General features: G+C 45.1%; 2 protein-coding genes across 4 annotated transcripts in view; one reads left to right on the top strand and one right to left on the bottom strand.

Annotated features, from left to right (window-relative positions):
* The window catches only part of LOC142814398 (uncharacterized), a 181,254-nt gene that overhangs the window by 2,950 nt on the left and 158,584 nt on the right, over positions 1–19,720 (top strand). The window lies entirely within an intron of this gene.
* The window catches only part of LOC142814565 (uncharacterized), a 416,641-nt gene continuing 399,001 nt past the window's right edge, over positions 2,081–19,720 (bottom strand). For all 3 annotated transcript variants that reach the window (XM_075893452.1, XM_075893453.1, XM_075893451.1), the window contains one exon: positions 2,081–8,137. In XM_075893452.1, coding sequence (XP_075749567.1) covers positions 7,625–8,137 — 513 coding nt within the window. In that variant the 3' untranslated portion in view covers positions 2,081–7,624. The remainder of the gene's footprint in view (positions 8,138–19,720) is intronic.

A 19,720-nucleotide genomic window follows, 5' to 3' on the forward strand; every position in this document is an offset into this window, starting at 1 on the left:
CGGTATTAGTAATCGGATCCTCCGAAGTGGCGTGCGTGTTATCGTCCGTAAATGTAAGACAAAGCCAAGTCTATGTTTGATCGCGATGAATGAAAAGCTTACAACAGAGAGAGAGGATGGCGCGTTCGTCGTAAGGGTGACTGTCGTAGCATGTGGCAGTCTAGAAGAGTGAGAAGAATGCGAAACCTTGGTTTTCACTCTTTTCAAACGATCTGGCGCCCTGGGACGGCTGATGCTCGATCGCGCGATAACTTGTAACGGGGCAGTGACATGTGTGCCACCAGGCTCCACCAAAACGTTTTCTGAAATAATAATAATAATAATAATAATAATAATAATAATAATAATAATAATAATAATAATAATAATAATAATAATAATAATAATAATAATAATAATAATAATAATAATAATAATAATAATAATAATAATAATAATAATAATAATAATAATAATAATAATATCATTGATTTCAGAAAACATTACCCAGTCTTTTTCATAAGCTGTTTGATGCTTTGTCAGCATCGGTAAAATTGATCTAACTATTAAAAAAAACTAAACAAAATCACAGCCAAGCTCTCTTCCTTTCACTGAAGAATGACCTTAATTTCTTCCACTATTGTTATCGTCATTTCTCTCTACTTTTCTTAAAGGAATGCTCCCAACCATCTTATTTCCACTGTGGACGGTCTCAGCTTTCTATTGATGTCACCAGAACCCGAGACCACATTTAGGCAGGAGTTGAATGTTTTGGTTGATTGGGAAGACATTCACCCTGATGCGTGTTGGCCACACGCCAATAACACACCAGGGTGAATATATTCCCATTCAATCAAAACATTATTCGTCGTTTGCTTACCTTCCCCAGAGCATGGGCATTACTCTGCTTTACTGAATCTCACTTTAGTACTACGCGCTCTAAGGCTATCCGACCTTGCTCCACAAAGTAAAGCATGTGACCTTGAATTATCGTTAAGTGCCTTCCGACTTACTTCGTTCTTATCTTTTCAGTATTTACCCAGAGCCTTTTTTTGGTCCTTGCCTTCCAATGACTACTCTCCGCCTCTAACTTATCGCCCAGCGTGCTTGCTCTGTTGTCGTATTCTTTTGACTTCAAGCCTTGCATTAGCTAGTGAATATCCCAGTTTTTTATCCCCTGAATAACCGCGCTAACGAATACCGGAACATGTTCTCTACAGATCTGTAATCTCCTTGGCCTTCTTCATATACCGTATCTCTTTCTCTATACCCATCTGCTCTCTTTCCTTGTCACGTAGCAGCGCGCTACATGCCACCGACCGCAGCACCAAACGGGAAGTGAAACTTATTCACTGGCACATAAACTTTCTACTGCTGCGCAGAGCACTGTTCTTTGTTTGCACGCCAAGCGCTCATTTGCAGTACGCTATAGGCCGTCACACTTACACACCTAAATGGCAGTATCACAGCAATGACGTCGTGCATAAGTTGGTGTGCCATCGGGTAGATATCAGCTGGTGCAAAGGGTTGCGATTTGCGGCTGATTGCAGCTATACTGAATTATAAATTCTGCAACTATTGCTACTTAATTATCACCAGCGTAGTATACTACGCTGCCGAGAATCAAGTAGCAGTAGTTGCAGAAGTGCACGTCACGGTAAAGGATTACCATTTGAACAGGTGATAGGAACGCGCTTTTGGCTTTGCACTGCTATCGTTCATGGCTGACGTAACGGTAATGTCACGAAGACGCTGTTAGCCACACCGTGAAATTTCGCGGCCGACTGTATCTGAAGTTCCGAACGCACAAGGCTGTCATGGCTACATTTACAGCGCCTATTGCACTCAGCAGCTGTGGCTTCCGCGGTTGCATATGGTTCAATTGAGGAAAGTAGAAGCTTCTTTTTCAATCTTACCTGGAAGAAGAGTCTCTTGCAACGTCGCAGTGATGAGTACTTATTTCTCGGACAAGACAGCAAGCTTCATTACTAGCAGAGTTTGCTCTTTTGATGGAGTCGTCGGTGACGCGCAGCTACTGGTGCACTTTCGCGTCTGTTTTCGTCGCAACACTGTTCAGAGAGACTGAATGCACAACGTCGCGTAAGTCCACTCAAAAACGTTTATTAAACATCTTTCTCGTTGGTTAAACAGTCCTATGGAGTGCAAGGTCAATTCATATATACGTTCTCTGAGGCCGTATTTCGGGACCCTTGCGTTGTCAAGCACGACATTTTGATTCACACAACATTCACTTACCCACTTAGAAGGAATCGTGGTTGATGGGAGGAAAAAAAAAAACAAAGAAAAAAGAGTGTGTGCGTGTAATTCGAAATGGTGTTCGAACGTGCGACTAGTTTTCATTATGTCGCAAACAAAAGTTCAATCAGATTTTCTTCATGCAAAAAAATCTCACTCGGAAATCATGCACGATGCCTCGAACATGCCTTGCGTGCATTGAACAAGGTATCTGAGAACTTGAAGACAATGATGTAACAGAGCCGCTCCCACTTTTTTATCCCTTCTTTTCTTGTCCTTTGTTGCAGCGCTCACGATCGAATAGCAGTGGCAATGGTGAGCAGAACTTTTTGAGCCGTGGAAAAATCGCGGGAAAGATTGGGGTTTTGGATCGCTACATTTGTGGGCAACTTAGTGCTGCAGGTGTTTCACGCGTCGTGACATTATAAACGAAAGAAGACTGTTTGTGCACATTTGCAGTTCTATGCTGTACCATGGTATACGAAAAAGAATTCGTAAAAGCAATCGCAAAGTTCTTTAAATTGTAGCTCAAATGGAAATACGCTAGGGACCCTACGCGTGCATCACGTAGCGTTACGACACGGATCAGAAGGAATCGTATTCCGTGGTGTAGACCTCTTAGTTGTCTGTTTCGGTTTCTGGTTATAAGTTTCTTCTCCTTGTGGCGGTGTTTGTGATGCGTCTGAGTTATTATAGCCTGTGTGGCGTTGAACTTGTCAAGACGATAATGCGGGCAAGGTGGTTGTGGTCGGTGGCATTTATATGCGGAAGTGCGAAAAAAATGAAGACGTGGACACGAGAGAGGACACTGACAGGACGGGCGCTTGACATACTACTGCGCTAAATATGAACATCAAGAAAAGTTGATGTCTAGCGCCCGTCCCCTCTGTGTATCCTCTCTTGTGTCCACGTTTTCATTCTTGTGCTACCGAAATTAATGCCAGTGGTCAGAATTGCGTATGGTTGCGGCCAACGTCAGCGCCGCTGCTGGTTTTGCGTGCGTGTTTGTGTATTCGTGTGTATGTGCGTGCACGTGTGTGTGTGTTTCGAAACTAGTACAAATACGACACTAATTTGCTCTTGCTTTGACTTGCAAAGCGCTTTTCACCAAGTTATTGGGGAAGCTTTTGCTGCCTGATGAGGAATGTGATACAACAGTGAAAGGTTACAACCAGTTGTTATGTCATATTCGCACTTACGACAGATGCAGCTATACTACATCATTCCCCAATTTTCTTTGTAATTCTTTGGACATACAAAGCTGTAGTAGCTTGCGCTGGGCAGAGCAAGGCTGTGTCAGAGATGATGGCCACCTATAGCTGGTCCTGGATTGGCTAGGAATTTGCCCTCTCGCCAGTCTTTTTCTCAGCCAGTACTATATACCATGCTGTACATGCCTATGCTTGTTCTTATTTATTCTTTTTTTCTGTGACTCTTAAATTCTTTCTCTTTTTGTCTTTTTATATTTCTCTCTTTTTATTCCCCTTCTTTCTCGCAATTTTGACTTTCCCTTTCTCTCTTTTTCTCTTTGTGTGGTCTTTGTCATGTCTTATTTTTCTCCATTTCTTTCCTTTATTTATGTTTCTCTTTTTCTCTGTATTTATAATTTTATCAGGGCGCACGTGTGCTGCGAGCGAATCAGAAGAAGGAGAGGACGACAATGAATAGACAGGTTCATGATAATAAGTTACAATCTACTACAGACGGCAAACATCGAGCATAGCAGGCATGTACATTAAGGAAAAGTTCTGCAGCATGTTCCACTTTATGTAGAACTTCAAGGCGAAAGCCTGCTTCATACATGGCAATGCTTCGGTTTATAACCAATCGGGGCTGCAGCCTTCTCGTAAGACGTAACTCTAGCCGCAGTGTGATTGCCCAGACGTTTTCAGTCAATAACATTTCTTCTCTCCCTTAATTTATCTGCGCCTCACGAGGTGCGACCCTACCGATGATGACGAAACGACAATGCGATGTGGCGACGTCATCATACAGTGCCATAAAACGCCCTGATAATGTCACATCTTTCGACGATTGGCGACGTTTACATGTCATAGTATAACGTGACAGGATGACGTCACTGACGACACAAGTCACATGGGCTTTCGTGCGTTTTCTCCTTCTTCTTCCGCCGTGTTTTGCTCAAGGTACCCGTGCAAAGAGCCACTTACAGCGTTAACCTCAATGTATATGTAGTTTTCATCCTGTGTGGTGTTGGTTGGTCCCGTTGTTCTAAGACCTTTTTCCCTCGAGAAATGAGATTGGAATTTCACGAGAAGAACCAATATTGTTTTGAATTTTTTGTAACTTCTTACGACAAACAACTGACGAAAATTGCCGGAAAGAAAGGTGGGGGGAGGGTGAAAAAAAAAACGCCCGCTTTCTACTCTGCACTGGGACAAACGTATACAAAGCAAAATAAGTAAGTGTCAGTCAATAGATCTGACATGAACTGAAAATAACATGTTTCAGGACACGAGATTTTATACCGTGTCATGAGCCAACGCACCCGACTACAGCGCCGTTGGCAACTATTCAATACACTTGGAGTGTATAAAGGAGAAACAGAAAAAAAAATTCTCTAAAGATCAAATGCCAGAGGTACGGGCAAAACTCCGCTAAACTTACGTACGCGCAAGATTGATATTTAAGAGCCACTTCTTAGATACCCGAACGGGCAGAAAACTTGTGGCAGAGATACGGGCAGTTGTAGTTTTGACGTGCGATTCAGTTGACATTTGATCACATTTGACATTGCTTGTCATCAGCTCTGTTCTTTATAGTGCGCCTATAGCTACAGCCTTTTCCTGGGATCTCGCCCCTTGACTTCAGCCAACTTGGGAGAATTTTATCGCCGTGGCATTCCTTAAAGTGCGTGGCTGCGCGCGATCGCCTAGAAAAACTATCTTATGTCTTTGGAGGACCAACAGATTGGCTGTCGCGCTGTGTTTTTTCTAATTCTTCTATTCGTATGCGCTTGAAATGCACCAACTGACGCGCGATACAGTCTGCCGGCGTTGCGCATGGTACTTTTTTGCGCTGTCCTTGAGCGCTGAGAACATCGGTATAGCTCATTAGGATATGTAATCAAGGAAAAAATCTTTGCTTACGCTTTTTGACGACATTTGACTGCCGGGATAAAGTGCAGTATTGACCAATTTCTCAGCAAAGCACCAGTCGTTGCGCAGTCCTACTCTCCCGTTTCATTTGCTAAGCGCTATATGTATGAGAACGAAGGTAACACTGCAAAGGTACAGCACCTGTATGTGAAGCTGAAATATTGCCCAGACCATGCAAAAAATGAACTAATCCATCCTTAAATGGGTCTTCTCCGCATTCTAGCTTATTTTACGTTTCTTCTAAATACTTCCAACTTTCACAGCTGCTTAGCCTCAACCGACACGTTCAGCAGTTAACTCTTGGCACGGAACTTCGCACGTTCCAACATTTTTTTTTCTAAATTTAGTAGTTTTCTCTGCACAAAGGGGCCCTACGTAAATGTATAGTACGTGCGTTAAATTGAGGTAAATGCGACGTCATTGGTCGTTTACAGAACGCGGAGAGGTGACATTAAAAGGAAGCTGCGAAAGCTCGAGCACCGTGCGTCACGTATATACAAAATGTCTGGTGTTTGGACGTTAGTCTTCCCATGGCAACAACTCCGCTGGAGTTTATGAAGAACGCATTGCCGCAGTAATATTGGTGCTGCTATGGCGAGCCCAGGCTCGTAGATATAGGAAATTTTCAGAGCGGGGGAAGCGGGGGGGGGGGGGGGAACACTTATTGAAAACTTCGGAAACGGCTGTTTTCTTTATCTATTCTCCGTAAAACATCTCTCTTCAATAGAATTTCAGAGGAGGAAGGGATGGTTGGTGGGAGGGGGAGGGGCTAGGGCACCCTTTGGCTACGGGCCTTGTCGAGTGCTCATCTCTTAAACGCTTCGTCTATCATAATGTGTGCGTTTTGAGGCCGTAAGTGTAGGCATTTAAAATTAAACGCGTATTCCAATGTTACAGCTTCTAATGCACATCACAGCGACATTTTTTCTGCTAAGAAACCACCCTTGTCACTTAGCTATCAACGTGGCAATACTGGAGACATATTGCACGGCGACGGCGTATTGCACTTTGCGACGTGAGCACACTTGGATTTCAGAAACGCTTCCCTGCACGCAGGAAAACGGAGGAACATACGACGACTGTTCGACCAGTGCTGCACCATTTGCAGAATGCACAACAACGAATGCGAGCGTTTTTCTCGAGTAAGCCATCCGTCACATATGATGCGAGATTTCTTACTGTCAATACGCTACAGTTACTCTTAATTGTTTTTCTGTGCCCTATCACTTGTGCTGGACCTTTTCAATTGTTTCGATGTTCATGCATGTTAAGGCCTTGCTTGAACGTCGCTGTTCCAGCGTAATGTGTGCATGAAACTTTCACGCATGTATTGGGATGAAACCGTCCAGTGCTTAGGCTTCAACGAGGTTTGAATTACTTGGTACCACAATCAAGTGTTAGATTTACTTATTTCGAAAGATAACTTAGATGTACAACGATGATATATTTTCTCCCGGACAACGCACCTCTCACAGCGGCGGTACTTTACTGCATGGTCGACCTTTTGTTTGTTGGTGAAGCGACTGAAAATGAAACTAGTATTAGTCGTGGCCGCTAACTGCTCACAAGTAAAGCACATGGGGCAAACTAGTTGGGAACCAAGAATAAAAGAAGACAAATAAACCGTGCTCGTTTGTTTTGTTTCGCACGGTACGTTACACATTCGGTATCAAGAAGTGTGTGCTTATGTTGATGCAAGCAGTCAGGCGATCATGTGTAAGTAAATCGTGAATCTCAAAGATATACCACGGAGCACGACACTTCGAAGACAATTTCCCGACGCGATACAGTTTTACGTTTCATGCTCGCACGACCGCAGTGTAAGCCGCCGGTGTTACATTCACAAGCCCATTACCTTCAATCATAATCGTATTGATGAATTGACGTGTGCACAGAGCCGTTTGCACCTATAGTATCGGCCTGTCCTCCAATCAGACCTTCAAGCGACTTCTTCCTTTTATATCGCGGAAGAAGAAATCTGACTTTCTGTGCGTTCTCGGGAAATATATATACTCGTAGAGTGTGCGCCAACACCGGGAAACAGCGTATGCCTGATACAACCATATGCACACACGATCACTGCTGCACAACGAAACCAATGGCACTGTGCGTGGTGTGAGCACGTTAGAAACCACGGAGTGTATGTTTACATACTCTTATACAAGTGTAATATACAAAAACTGGGCCTTATCATACTACACGATGGCACGCACACACACATGACACGCGGGTAACAGCGAGGGTAGCACCGCATAATGCGGTGTCTATTCTTAGAGTAGGGCACACAAGACAGCAGCGTCCTGCATCATGTTCTGCAGCGGCACCTGCGTGTCCATCGGCAGAAGCTCGACAGTGAGCTGCCTCTCGGAGCGCGCCTGTTGGCACCTGTGGCAGTCGCAACCGACCCGAGCGCCACCCGCAGCGGCAGCGGTGGCGGAGGCACCTCCTTCTCGCGATGTCGACGACGATGCGACCGGCCTGATGGCGTCGTCGTCGTCGTCGCCATAGTCCTCGACAATGGCGGCCGGACTGTCGTCCATCGCTCGGCGGGCATGCCTCCTGCCGGCTCTGCTCGCCTCCGCCTCGGCAAGCATCTGCTGCTGCTGCAGCTGACGCTGCTGCTGTAGCTGTTGGTGGTACTGCAGCTGCTGTTGCTGTTGCAGGTAGAGCTGCTGTTGCCTCTGCTGTTGCTCAAGGGCAACCAGAAGGTGCGGGTTGCACTGGGGGCAGTTAGGATCCAGCTGAGCGGGTTGAGACTTCTTCTTTCCGAACAGCCTGAATTTCTGCAAAGTTGGAGAGTGGGGAGGAGACTTAGAATTATTAAGAGGTAAAGATGGAGGAAAAGAGTGATTTACGCGTATCGTAACAGAATTGTCAATACCAACGAGGGGCGTAAAACAGCATGACCCACGATGAGTGAGGACACGGCGCTCCCCTGTGCTCCCTTAGTTGTCCGGTGTCGCGTTTTGTATTTTCCTAACGAAGGGCCAACCAGCCCCAAATAACATGCTATTACGCATTAACAAGTTGACTTAAAACAAGTGTTTACCGTCCTGCTATATTGCGTTCGGGGAAAAGTTAGCAAGAGGGCAAGAGAAAGTGAAGATGTCGATAAGAGAGGAATAATAAAAACAAGAAACTGATATCGAAAACTGGTATTCGTTTCGTATATGCAGTTCATTATCTATAAAAAATTTGACATGACCTTCATAACACAGCATTAACTAGTTCAGCCGTGGTGAGCCCAAAAGTAAAGGGCCTACCCTGACTGTGTATAAGTCGCACAGCGCACACTGCAAGGCTAAACAAGGAACATCCACTTCGTACACGTACCAGAGGGAGGGAAACAGATGAAAAGAAAAAAAAGGCAGGGAGGTTCACATAAGAGAAGACCTGGTTTCGTGCCCTGCACACGTACACGAACAAATTGTTTACGCAAAGTAGGGCAATGTTTCACCTATTTCGAGTAAACAACCAACCTATACTGTTTACAGTACTTCTCACCTGCACCTATGCAAGGTAACGGTAAATATTTAACCAACGCTTTCAATATACGCAGTCTTCAATGGAAAATTAGTAGCGTCTATCGTTTCTTACTATTATACAGCAAATTAGTTTACGTGGCAAAAGCTCTTGTTGTATTGAAAAGATGAGAATCAATAGTATATACCTTGGTTTACCGCGCTGCGCATCAGCAAACAAAATTATTGCTATTGCTGGGGACTACTCTATCACGACACACATAACCACTGAGACCACGCGTACTTACCTCAGGCAATGTGCCAGGAACCCATCCTGGCAAGTGGCAAGCCTCTCTGCTGAAAGGCCCCGTATACATTAAATACGACTCTCACTTTTCATCGTTTATCGTTTACATCAGGGTTACGCCGGCGGAGAAGCCGGAGTTTCCTTCGCGGTGCTTGTACCTTTCACGAGTCCATCTCGAAATTCTACAGAACAATGAAGCCAACTTGTACGAAACTTACAGTATCTACGTGCACGTCTATACTGAATGGTCGACCATAGTGTCCACTGCTGATACCAGCACGGAAAATACTACTACCCATAAATGTATTATGGGTGACTATATATCTATGGGGACAAAATATGTGGATCTGCGTTGTGCATCGGTTCTGAAAGACCGAGAAAGTGGGTGTTTTTTTTTTTGCACACAAAAGCTGCGTTACGGTGCGTGTGGTCAGCCCTTCCGGGCAGATGCCACGAACAGCCTACGTAGGACATTCTTATATTTAATTACTGCATCAGGGAAAATGAAACCATGAGGTTGACTCTCAAGGGCTACTTGTCCCATTAGCAATCTGTAGCGATGTTTCTGCAGACAGCGCGGCTCGCACGTCCTATCAAAAAGAAACCAACGTTCAGATCTCTATTTCTAGGACATACACCGCTAGGCAGCCTCGTCACTTGACTCGAATTCACTGTTTGGCAGAGTGGCATGCGCCAACTATAAAAGATTCGAGACTTCACAAAACAAACCCTACGCTGAGACTCCGTCCTGCATCCGGACTTCATCGTTGTGATGCTTCGCTTCTTTGTCGCCTTTGGAGGGGGGACTGCTTTCAAAATGCATGCACAGCATCAATTGGACTGGCCGACAGCATGGCACGCGAGGTCTGCGGTTCCAAAAAAGACATTGATATATAATCTGCTATTCCACTGCCCCTGATTTGCTTCTGAAAGACGAACGCGTTCTGTTGCGATGCGACCATTGGACGATCGGCCGCTCTCCGTGCAGATGCTTCTGGAGCACCGTCCCCATCATTCGTCGGCCCACACTTTTGTGCTTTTTAAGAACTACAGGCATTTGCAAACACCCGCGACTTTTTGTGCAGTGCCACCGCTACAAACGTTTCAACGGAATGATTGATCATTTCCTTAATTTTCTTTTCGCTTCTCTCTCTCTCTCTCTGTGACTCTTTCACTCCCATTTACCTCCCCCCCCCCCCAGCGTGGGGTAGACGATGGGACTGCAGTCTCGTTAACATTCCTGCCTTGTCTGCCATGATTGAGCAGTTATTAGGGTGCTCGAGCCGGAAGTCGTGAATTCGATCTCGGCCAGAGAGAGAGAAATAACATTTATTTATACATCCGGCGTGTAGGAAGTCCCCGGCCTCGCAGGGTGCGGATGTTCCCTATCTTAAGATTACGGCTATTAGAGTCCGATAATCTCAGAGCCTAGTCCTCGAGGATGCTGTGCTCCGACTAGGCGACAGTTACTCGGGTGTCTCCGCACACGTTAGACGGGTCGGCGGCTCCTTTTGTCCGTTGCTTCGCCAAAGCCTCCTCAAGCCGCTGGATGGCCCTTCGATTCCGGCCATGGCGTTAACATTTCGATGGAGCCGAAATGGTAGAGGCCCTTGTGCTGTGCCATCTTAGGGCACGTTAAAGAACGCGGCATAGTAGAAATTTGCAGAGTCCTCCACTACGGCGTCTCTCATAATGGTCATGGTTTGGGACGTAGAATCCCCGATATTATTACTTAACATTCCCGCCTTCTTGTTTGCGGATTACTTCCTTCCAGCGAATTAGCGAGTCAAGGACGTCAGTCCAGATGACTTCATTTTTACCTGTACAAGTGTGATGTACATAACACGCTCAGGTCAGCACTTATAGAGAGCAATGGGTACAGTCAGCCGCCGGAGGCTGATTGAGAAACGCTAGTGTGATAGGCCCATGGACATTAGGTATCCATTAACAAAGCAATTAAATCATGTTATGATTTAATCTTTCACGTTGGCAAGTGGCACGAGTACTGACTTTACTGCACTGAGCTTGATTATCTGATTTGTACTTCCGAAGGTCACGGGTTCCATTTTTTGCCGGAGCGTTCGCATTTCAATGGAGGCGAAACGCTAGATGCGCGTATGCTGTGCAATGGCTGGTGTATTGCCTAAAAATGTACAGCTGTATGATGTAGGGGTGCATGGTCGAAATTTCCACAGCCCTACATTACGGTGGGCCTCATCAACGTATCGTTGTTGTGGTACGTAAACACCAGATATTATTCTATTATCAGTGAGTTTGAAGGCTGTGTACCCCAGAAGGGGCTCTCTTTGGTCGAACATCACGTTTGCGATAAACACCATACACAACAGCCCTGACATCCATAGACTTTGTTTCAACGAGAGTATTTTAAATATGAAGCATCTTATGGTGGAGTTCAATCCACTGTGTGGCGTAACCACCCTTACTGTGTATGCACACTTCTGCCCCTCTTTCTCCTCTACGCAACCCTCCCAGTGGCGTCTACACCCCAATTGCGCATGCGAGTTCTCTCCCCCGTCTCTCGCCTCGCAGTGCTGACGCAGACAGCGTCTGCTAGTGAGTTTCTTGATAGAAAAAATTGGCAGCATATCCACGGAGTGAATGATGAAGAGTGAGGCGAAGCATCCGTCCGTCCATTCGTTCTTGCTTCCGTCCGTCCATGCGCGCGTCTGTGTGGCCGCCAGTGCGTCCATCCGTCCGTCCGTGCGTGCGTCTGTCCCTGCGTTCGTCCATGCATCCGTTCCTGTGTTCGTCCATGCGTCCATACGTCCGTGCAGCCATCCATGCGTCCGTCCATGCATCTGTCTGTGTGTTCGTTCGTCCACCTATCCAACACTCCAAGTACCACCATCTCGCACCTTTTAATCATATATTCCTCATATAGAAGCACCGCCATCCAGCGGACATTCCAAGGACTGAACGAGGGGAGGCACACGCACACTTTCTTACGGCTGGCGCTTCGTGTCTACTTACCACCTTTAACTACCTCGAGTTCATGGTATATACTACTTCACTGGATTCATGGAGCTGCGGCCCAACGCTCGCAAAACCTTTCTAAAACCAAGGAGGTTACGCCCAGCGAGTATAACGTAGCAACCCTTTCTTGTCAAATAGTGCTGAACGTACATGCCAATGGCTGCTAAGGGGGAATGAGTGACAGGAGGATTCGGCTTTTAGTGAACGAGCACGCTGCAAATTTTTTATTGTTCAACAACGCACAGAAGAAATCTCCCACCGGCACCACCTTGGAGGTCAAAATGTTATACTTGTTACACACTACTATACAATGGCTACGAGGGACGAACGAGTGCCGCTATAAAAAGCTTCGCCCCTAAAAAACGACCACTCGGGCTGCAACCATACGCCGTCTACCCCGTATACACTTATACACACTGGATCTTGAGCTCCAAGGTAGTGCCGGTGGGAGATTTCTCTTGTGCGTTGAACAATAAACGTTTCCAGTGTGCGCATTAACTAAATGCGCACTGTGGGTTTTTTGTGGCTAATCGGAGTCCTCTGTCCCTCATTGACTATTTTCAGTGATTGTCACGTTCCACTAGGAAACACCGGTCCAAACTGCATGCTTTCCGCTATCACAGGTATCTTTCCTGCGCTACGCCGCGGTGAGCGCCAGCGTCAACACCGCCGCCAGTGTAAGCGTTATCGCCCATGCACCTGCTGCGAATCTGCACATGGTTCCTTTAGGGGAAGATAGTGTAAATGTTCAAAGTAATAATTATACTTCGTGGTTTTGTTATTTTATATCTTGCTTAATATTTGAATAACAATTTATATAATTATTATCTAATAAAATAAACTATACGTTTTCATCTTGTGCTATTCACGTGATAAAGTATATAGCTCGCCTGAAAGTAGCGATAACAACTGATTTGTTTATGTTTGTTTTAGGAAAAATAGCGTAAAAAGAGACCTCGCATGTTATGACCACGTCGTGAGCGTTTTTTTAGTTTGCTATTGGCGATTGAGGAGACTAAAACAAACATATCACACTGCTTAAATGTACACTTCCATGGACGCACTGCCCTGAACTACAGTATAATTAAAGAATGCATACTACAAATCACCCTTTCAAAACGTGAATTGTCTTCTTATGTTAGACAACAACTCAACTAGAAATTACGATGGTGCTAATTCTAAATTGATCTTTGGCGAAGGTACAGCAGGCTTTGTCAATCGCATAAGCGGTATGATGACCAGCGGTTTTTGTGAACACAGGCTTTCATTAGAACGGCGAAACTAAAGGTAATTAAAATGTTCTGTACATGACGCAGGAAGAAAACCGGCAAGTACACGTCACTGACTTCTGATATTAATATTTTCACACGTACTTCAGACGCATTAACGTAAGAAAATTCTTGAGAACTTGCTGCGGTGAGACTGCTATATATATATATATATATATATATATATATATATATATATATATATATATATATATATATATTCTTAGCCTTTCAATTCTATTCTTAAAGGCTGTCAGAATCACGCTATAAGTCAGCAAGAGCAGAAATATTAGCGCATCTATCATTTCTTTTTTTGCTTCAATAGAATACGCAGCTTGAAGACTTAGGACGCTGACCCTATTAACGTTGCAAAGAAAGGAGAGCGCTTTGAAAGAAATAATATCCGCCACATAACGCACGCAGTTAACCGCGACGCCTTTTGTACCGTCCAAAGTTTTCTCGAAGGAGATGATGTAGCAGCTGGCGTATGGTAGAAGAACGCATGTAGAGCTTTCACTTACTATAGGAATTGCCAGATCGTCGCCACTTAGCTATAGCATCAGATTGTACGAAACATGCACCGTGCCTCGTGTATATTCGCGCAAGATTAGGCGATCTGGGTATAGGGAACGCAAAGATGGCGTTCGATGCACACGCCCCCTTTTCGGCCATTTAACGGGGGCTGGCCTGAAGATAGCGTACGACGCTTGCGCAGTGGTGACAAGCACCGACGCAAAGCTTTGCGTATACCCAATTCCGAAACTCACTATTCAATCGCTTTGGAGGTCGCGAATAGGGGATTTTCCCCGCCGTGGTGGTCTAGTGGCTATACTCGGCTGCTAACCCGCAGGTCACGGGATCGAATCCCGGCTGCGGCGGCTGCATTTCCGATGGAGGCGGAAATGTTGTAGGCCCGTGTGCTCAGATTTGGGCGCACGTTAAAGAACCCCAGGTGGTCTCAATTTCCGGAGCCCTCCACTACGGCGTCTCTCATAATCATATGGTGGTTTTGGGACGTTAAACCCCACGTATCAATCAATAGGGAATTCCACTTTCGAAGAAGCCGTCGATTGCCAGCTCGCTATGCCTCTAGCCCGACTTAGACATGGCTGACCGTATGTAGTTCTACACAATGTAAAGATTAAAAAAAACACACACGCACGCCTTTTCTGAGAAACAAAAGCTCTAACGACGTCGAAACCAGATGGTATAGTTGCTGCGCGGACCAATACTGTTTCTTAGAAATCATAGCGCACGCACGTTCACTATAAGTGAGTTCGTAAACCTTTTAAGAGAAAAGTCGCCCGAATAGCTTGAACAAAGACACGCTTTTGCACGATCTTGACTCGGGCTCAGAGCGCGAACTTTACTCTAGACCGGGCGCCGAACATAAGAGCGGCGCGCAGCCATAAAATCACCTGTATACAAATTGACGGGATCGCGTGGATCTCTATAGCAGTGACGAGCGCGCAATCGTGAAGGAGTCGGTATGCATCGAGCCATGCGCCTGTCTACGTGTGGCGTCATGACGCATGGAAAAGATTTGAATTCGCAAGTTTCTCTGGACATCTCGCAGGAGCATCGACCCTGTATGATACGCCGTGCAATGCTTTTTGTATGTATATGCCAGAAAAACTCGCAACACATGAATGCATAGCGATGGCTTACGTACTTCTAGAGGCCGGATTTATAGGCACTAAAAAACTGAGTTTAAGAAGCCAAAAATAGGCGGAAAATACGCCATTTTAGACTCCCGAAATCGTGAATACGGGCTCAATAACTTTGAGCAAAATTCGAAATTTCGAAAAAAAAAAAATACGTGTCGGATCTGCGTGTACGACAGGAAAGCAAACAGACAGAAACGTTTTGGTTTATGATAGTACAGAGGCGTCAATGGTACGACATAGCCATGCAAATTTCTTTCCCTCATAGTTTCAGAATATGGTCTCTCCTTTTTTAGTCCGGCAGGTGAGTTAAGCGTTCATCGTAGAATAAACACGCTGCTGTGTCTCTCTTTTGCGCATGTCTGAGAAGGGCAACGCAGGAGCAAATAGCCAGAGCTCTAATTGACCAGAAGGGACTTTTTTTACCTCGTATTGACTTGCTCTAACCACGCAGGATCAATTTCTCTTCTGTCTGCGAACACATCTTGAAGGGCCCTTCACAATGTATGAGAATTTCGAGCAGGCAAAAGGAACGCATGCTCTGGGCACTCACAATCTCACCTGCCAAGATTTGCAATGCTACGTGCCCAGGAAAGAGGTGAAATGTCAGACTGAACGCCGCATGACCTTCGTCTCACGGGAACACGCCCCAACATGGTAGACGTGACGTACACAGCACGGAATGGCCCTGGGTATGTCAATGTGGTACGTGATACTGCGAGAATTATTCGAGGCGACGTACGTAGTTTTTACAATTTGTTGTCTGAATAGAAGAGTGAGGGTTAGCAGAAAAACTAAAACAAAGAAATGAAATCTGTGCGCGTTATATTTTTTTAAACTTCGTATCGTGCGAGGTGTTAGACCGAGCTGACTCAATTTCGTTTGCGTTGGTGTTCTCGGCGTTCTCGCATCGTGCCTGGTGCCAGCATTCTTAACGCTAGGCGTGTTTTCGGTGCAATGTCCCTTAGAGCAGTTGCAGAGGTGCGATTCTGTATATCTATCGTATAGTGCGGACACATGATCCACGGCAGCCTCACCAAACTTGCACGCATAGAGGGATCCATGCCACAGAAACAGTCAGTACAATACAGAGAACGTCGAAACGACACAGCACCGCTTGCATGCACGGCCTGGCATGGGCATGTCATTCAAATGTAACCTTGCGTGCGCATGACGGGTCGATGCGCCCACGACGGGTGATCTTCCTGCTATACGAGTTGCTGCGATACCGAAGGAGGACACAATGCAGTGTCAAAGCGAAATTTCTCATGTCACTATAGTGAGGCACCATTTAAGAAGTAACGAAGAAACAAAACAAAACCCACGGGATCGTCGTTTTTTTTTTTTTTTTGCACTGTGCATTCCTCTGCTGATACTTCATGGTTTTGCATGATGCACAGAACCACCTCATTTTACGTACGCATGCGAGCAGACGTCGGGGAGAAGCCATGCAGACTACGCGACGCGTATGAATACATGTGTAGAGGCTAATCGCCCTTCCTATTGCCTAAGAGGACTCGTAGGCTTGACAGTCCTGAAAGGAATTTATGAGATAGAACATAGGTTGCATCCATGGAGTCCCGAAAGCTCAATTTTGCTCGGTAACAGAAATGCCGGTATCCAATTGTACTCGAAACCAAAGTTTGAGGTTAAATAGCGCCCATAGAGGCACGGATCTTGACAATGGACATTTATAGACATTTGTAGAAATTTAAGCAGCATCAGAAATAGGCATTTATAGGCACTATGAAACACTATAAAAGCTCTTTTTAACCTCTAATTCATGCTCATATGTAAAAGTGGCATGGTAGGAACACAAGAAATTAAACACAAGAAATTAACACACAAAGAACACACAAGAAATTAAATAGTCATTTGCCTATAATCAATGGGAGTTTCCCCAATGAATAGACCACATGTTTGAGGTATCACTTTTCTGTTAGAGGTGAAAACTGTGTACTATATTTTTTGTATTTAGTAATGAGTTGTTTTTGTTCAAATCACTGAGAAGTCATTTGTAGCTCTTTATTGGCTAGTGATTCGGCTTCCTGAAGAGAGTGACGTGCTATGAGTAAAGCAGTGTAATCTGCATACAGAGCTGCTTGCATATGGGTTAAGGAAAGAGTATAATCATTAATGAAGACACAGATCAACATCGGTCCAAGTACTGAACCTTGTGGTGCACCAGTTTCGACGAGCTTTCTGTTAGATTTCTTACCAAGTATCTGTACACACTGAGTCCGTTCGGACAAATAACTACGAAAGAACTTTGAAGATATACCTCTAAATCCATAGCTTTCAAGCTTGTTCAGCAATATATTCTGGTCTACCGAATGAACAGCTTTTTTTATGTCAAGAAATATGCCGAGGACGAATTCGTCATTATTTAATGCTTTGTTTACTGTTTCTGCCACAAAGCTTACCGCAGCAGCCGTACTGTGTTCTTTCCTAAAGCCATGTTGATTCCGATTTAGGATATTGTATTTTTGTAATGAAGTCCATCATTCTTTTTGCTGCAAGTTCCCTAAAGGAGTGTCCACACATGATAGAGTTGTTATAGGGCGGTAATTTGCTATGTTGTCAGAGCATTCACCTTTGTGGATTGGTTTCACATTCTCTATCTTAAGCTGCTCGGGGTACACGACTGTCACGAAGGGCAGGTTGAAAATAACAGCTAGAGGTGTGCTTAAGTACTCGATATTATCCTTCAATACTTTAAATGGTACTCCATCATGTCCTATGGCCTTGTGTGATGACATCTGGCGTACAAACTCAATAATTTCACCTTCAGTAATGTCACGAAAAAAGAAGTTATCCTTGTGAATAGCAGGGAATGGCGAGTTATGTTTTTTTGTTTGTACTTGTTGCCGACTGCTTTCATATGGTTACGAAATAATCATTAAAAAGTTCCGCTAGCTCTTGTTCATTACAACCCACGACGTCTCAATTTGGTAAAACATGTTGTGGAGGGCTCCGGATTTACTACCAACTTCGTTGTACGCCACATTTCCTTTGTGTCACCGTTCGCTTTCGTGATGAGTCTACTGCAATATTCCTTTTTTCGTTTTCTCATCCTGGATAACGACAGATTGAGAGCGTTTCTGCACAATTTTTTATAATAACCATTGTCGTTATTTTGCTTCATTTTTGGTTAGCCAGTGTTTCCTTAGTCTAACATCTTTTGAGTATTTCTTCGTTCATCCAAGGGCAAATTGGTCTCCCTCCGTCACGAAGAAAGGGAGACGCGGTGCTGCATAAGTTACGCCGTCGACGTGAAATGCAGCATGTCGCGATTCGCGCCAGTTGCAACTGGGCCGCACCGACAGACGCTAGTTGCGCCGTTCACGCCTGGCGTCAGACTATAGAGTGCTCGCGTTTCGCTAGCGTGGCGTCGCTGCGCCCATCTGCGCGTGCGTCAACGTTGCGTCGGAGTATATTGAACCATTCATGACGCACTCGCCGGCGCTTCGCTAGCTCCACATGTACCAAATTTGGTATCACGGCAAGTGAATAGACGACGAAGGTAAATGACAAGCCCAAACCTGATAACCGTGATATGCATTTCATGTCAAACATGACTACATGCTACGCTCATAGCACGCTCGCGGCCGTTTCGCTAGCTCCATATATACCAAATTTGGTATCGGGTGGCGTTATTAGATGACAAAAGTAAATGAAACGTCCAAGCATGATAATCATGACATGAAAGTCATGTACGCCATAAATTTCCCTCCGTTTCGTAACGTTGCGCTGATTACGAAGTGACCTATCAACCTTCCTCGTTCGTGCTTCGCATGTAATCGATTCCCACTGTACGTGGGATATGCTTATCTTTAAGGGCGAAGCTCCTTATAGCAGCACCCGTTCGTTTCTCGTAGCCGTTGTAGTACGTAACAAGTATAACATTTTGACCTCCAAGGTGATGCCGCTGAGAGATTTCTTCTCTGCGTTGTTGAACAATAAAAAATAATGCTCAATGTACATGCCAATGGCTGCTAATGGGGAATGAGAGACATGAGCATTCGGCTTTTAGTTAACAAGCACGCTGCGATCCACATTAACAGCCATTGGCATGTACATTGAGCACTATCTGACAAGAAAGGGTTGCTACGTTATACTCGCTGGGCGTAACCTCCTTAGTTTTAGAAAGGTTTAGCGAGCGTTGAGCTGCAGTGCCATGAATACAATGAACTGGTATATACCATGAATGAACTCGAGGTTGTTAAAGGTGGGAAGTAGATACGAAGCACAAGCCGTAATAAAGTAAAAGCCGAATTCTCCTGTCTCTCTTTTCCCATCAGCAGCCATTGACATGTACATTGAGCACTATCTGACAGGTAAAGGTTGCTACGTTATACTCGCTGGGCGTAACCTTCTTGGTTTTAGAGAGGTTTAGCGAGCGTTGGGCCGCAGTGCCATGAATACAGTGAACTAGTATATACCATGAACTCGAGGTGGTTAAAGGTGGGAAGTAGACCCGAAGCGCAAGCCGTAAGAAAGTGTGCGTGTGCCACCTCTCATTTAGTACTTGGAATGTCCGGTGGATGGCGGTGCTTTTATATGGGGAATATATGATGAACTATGCGAGATGGTGGTACTTGGGGTGTTGAATAGATGGACGAATGAACACAAAGACAGATGCGTGGATGGACGCATGAACGGACGCAGGGGC

This window comes from Rhipicephalus microplus, chromosome 4 (genome assembly GCF_043290135.1).
Source record: "Rhipicephalus microplus isolate Deutch F79 chromosome 4, USDA_Rmic, whole genome shotgun sequence".
Lineage (NCBI taxonomy): Eukaryota > Metazoa > Arthropoda > Arachnida > Ixodida > Ixodidae > Rhipicephalus > Rhipicephalus microplus.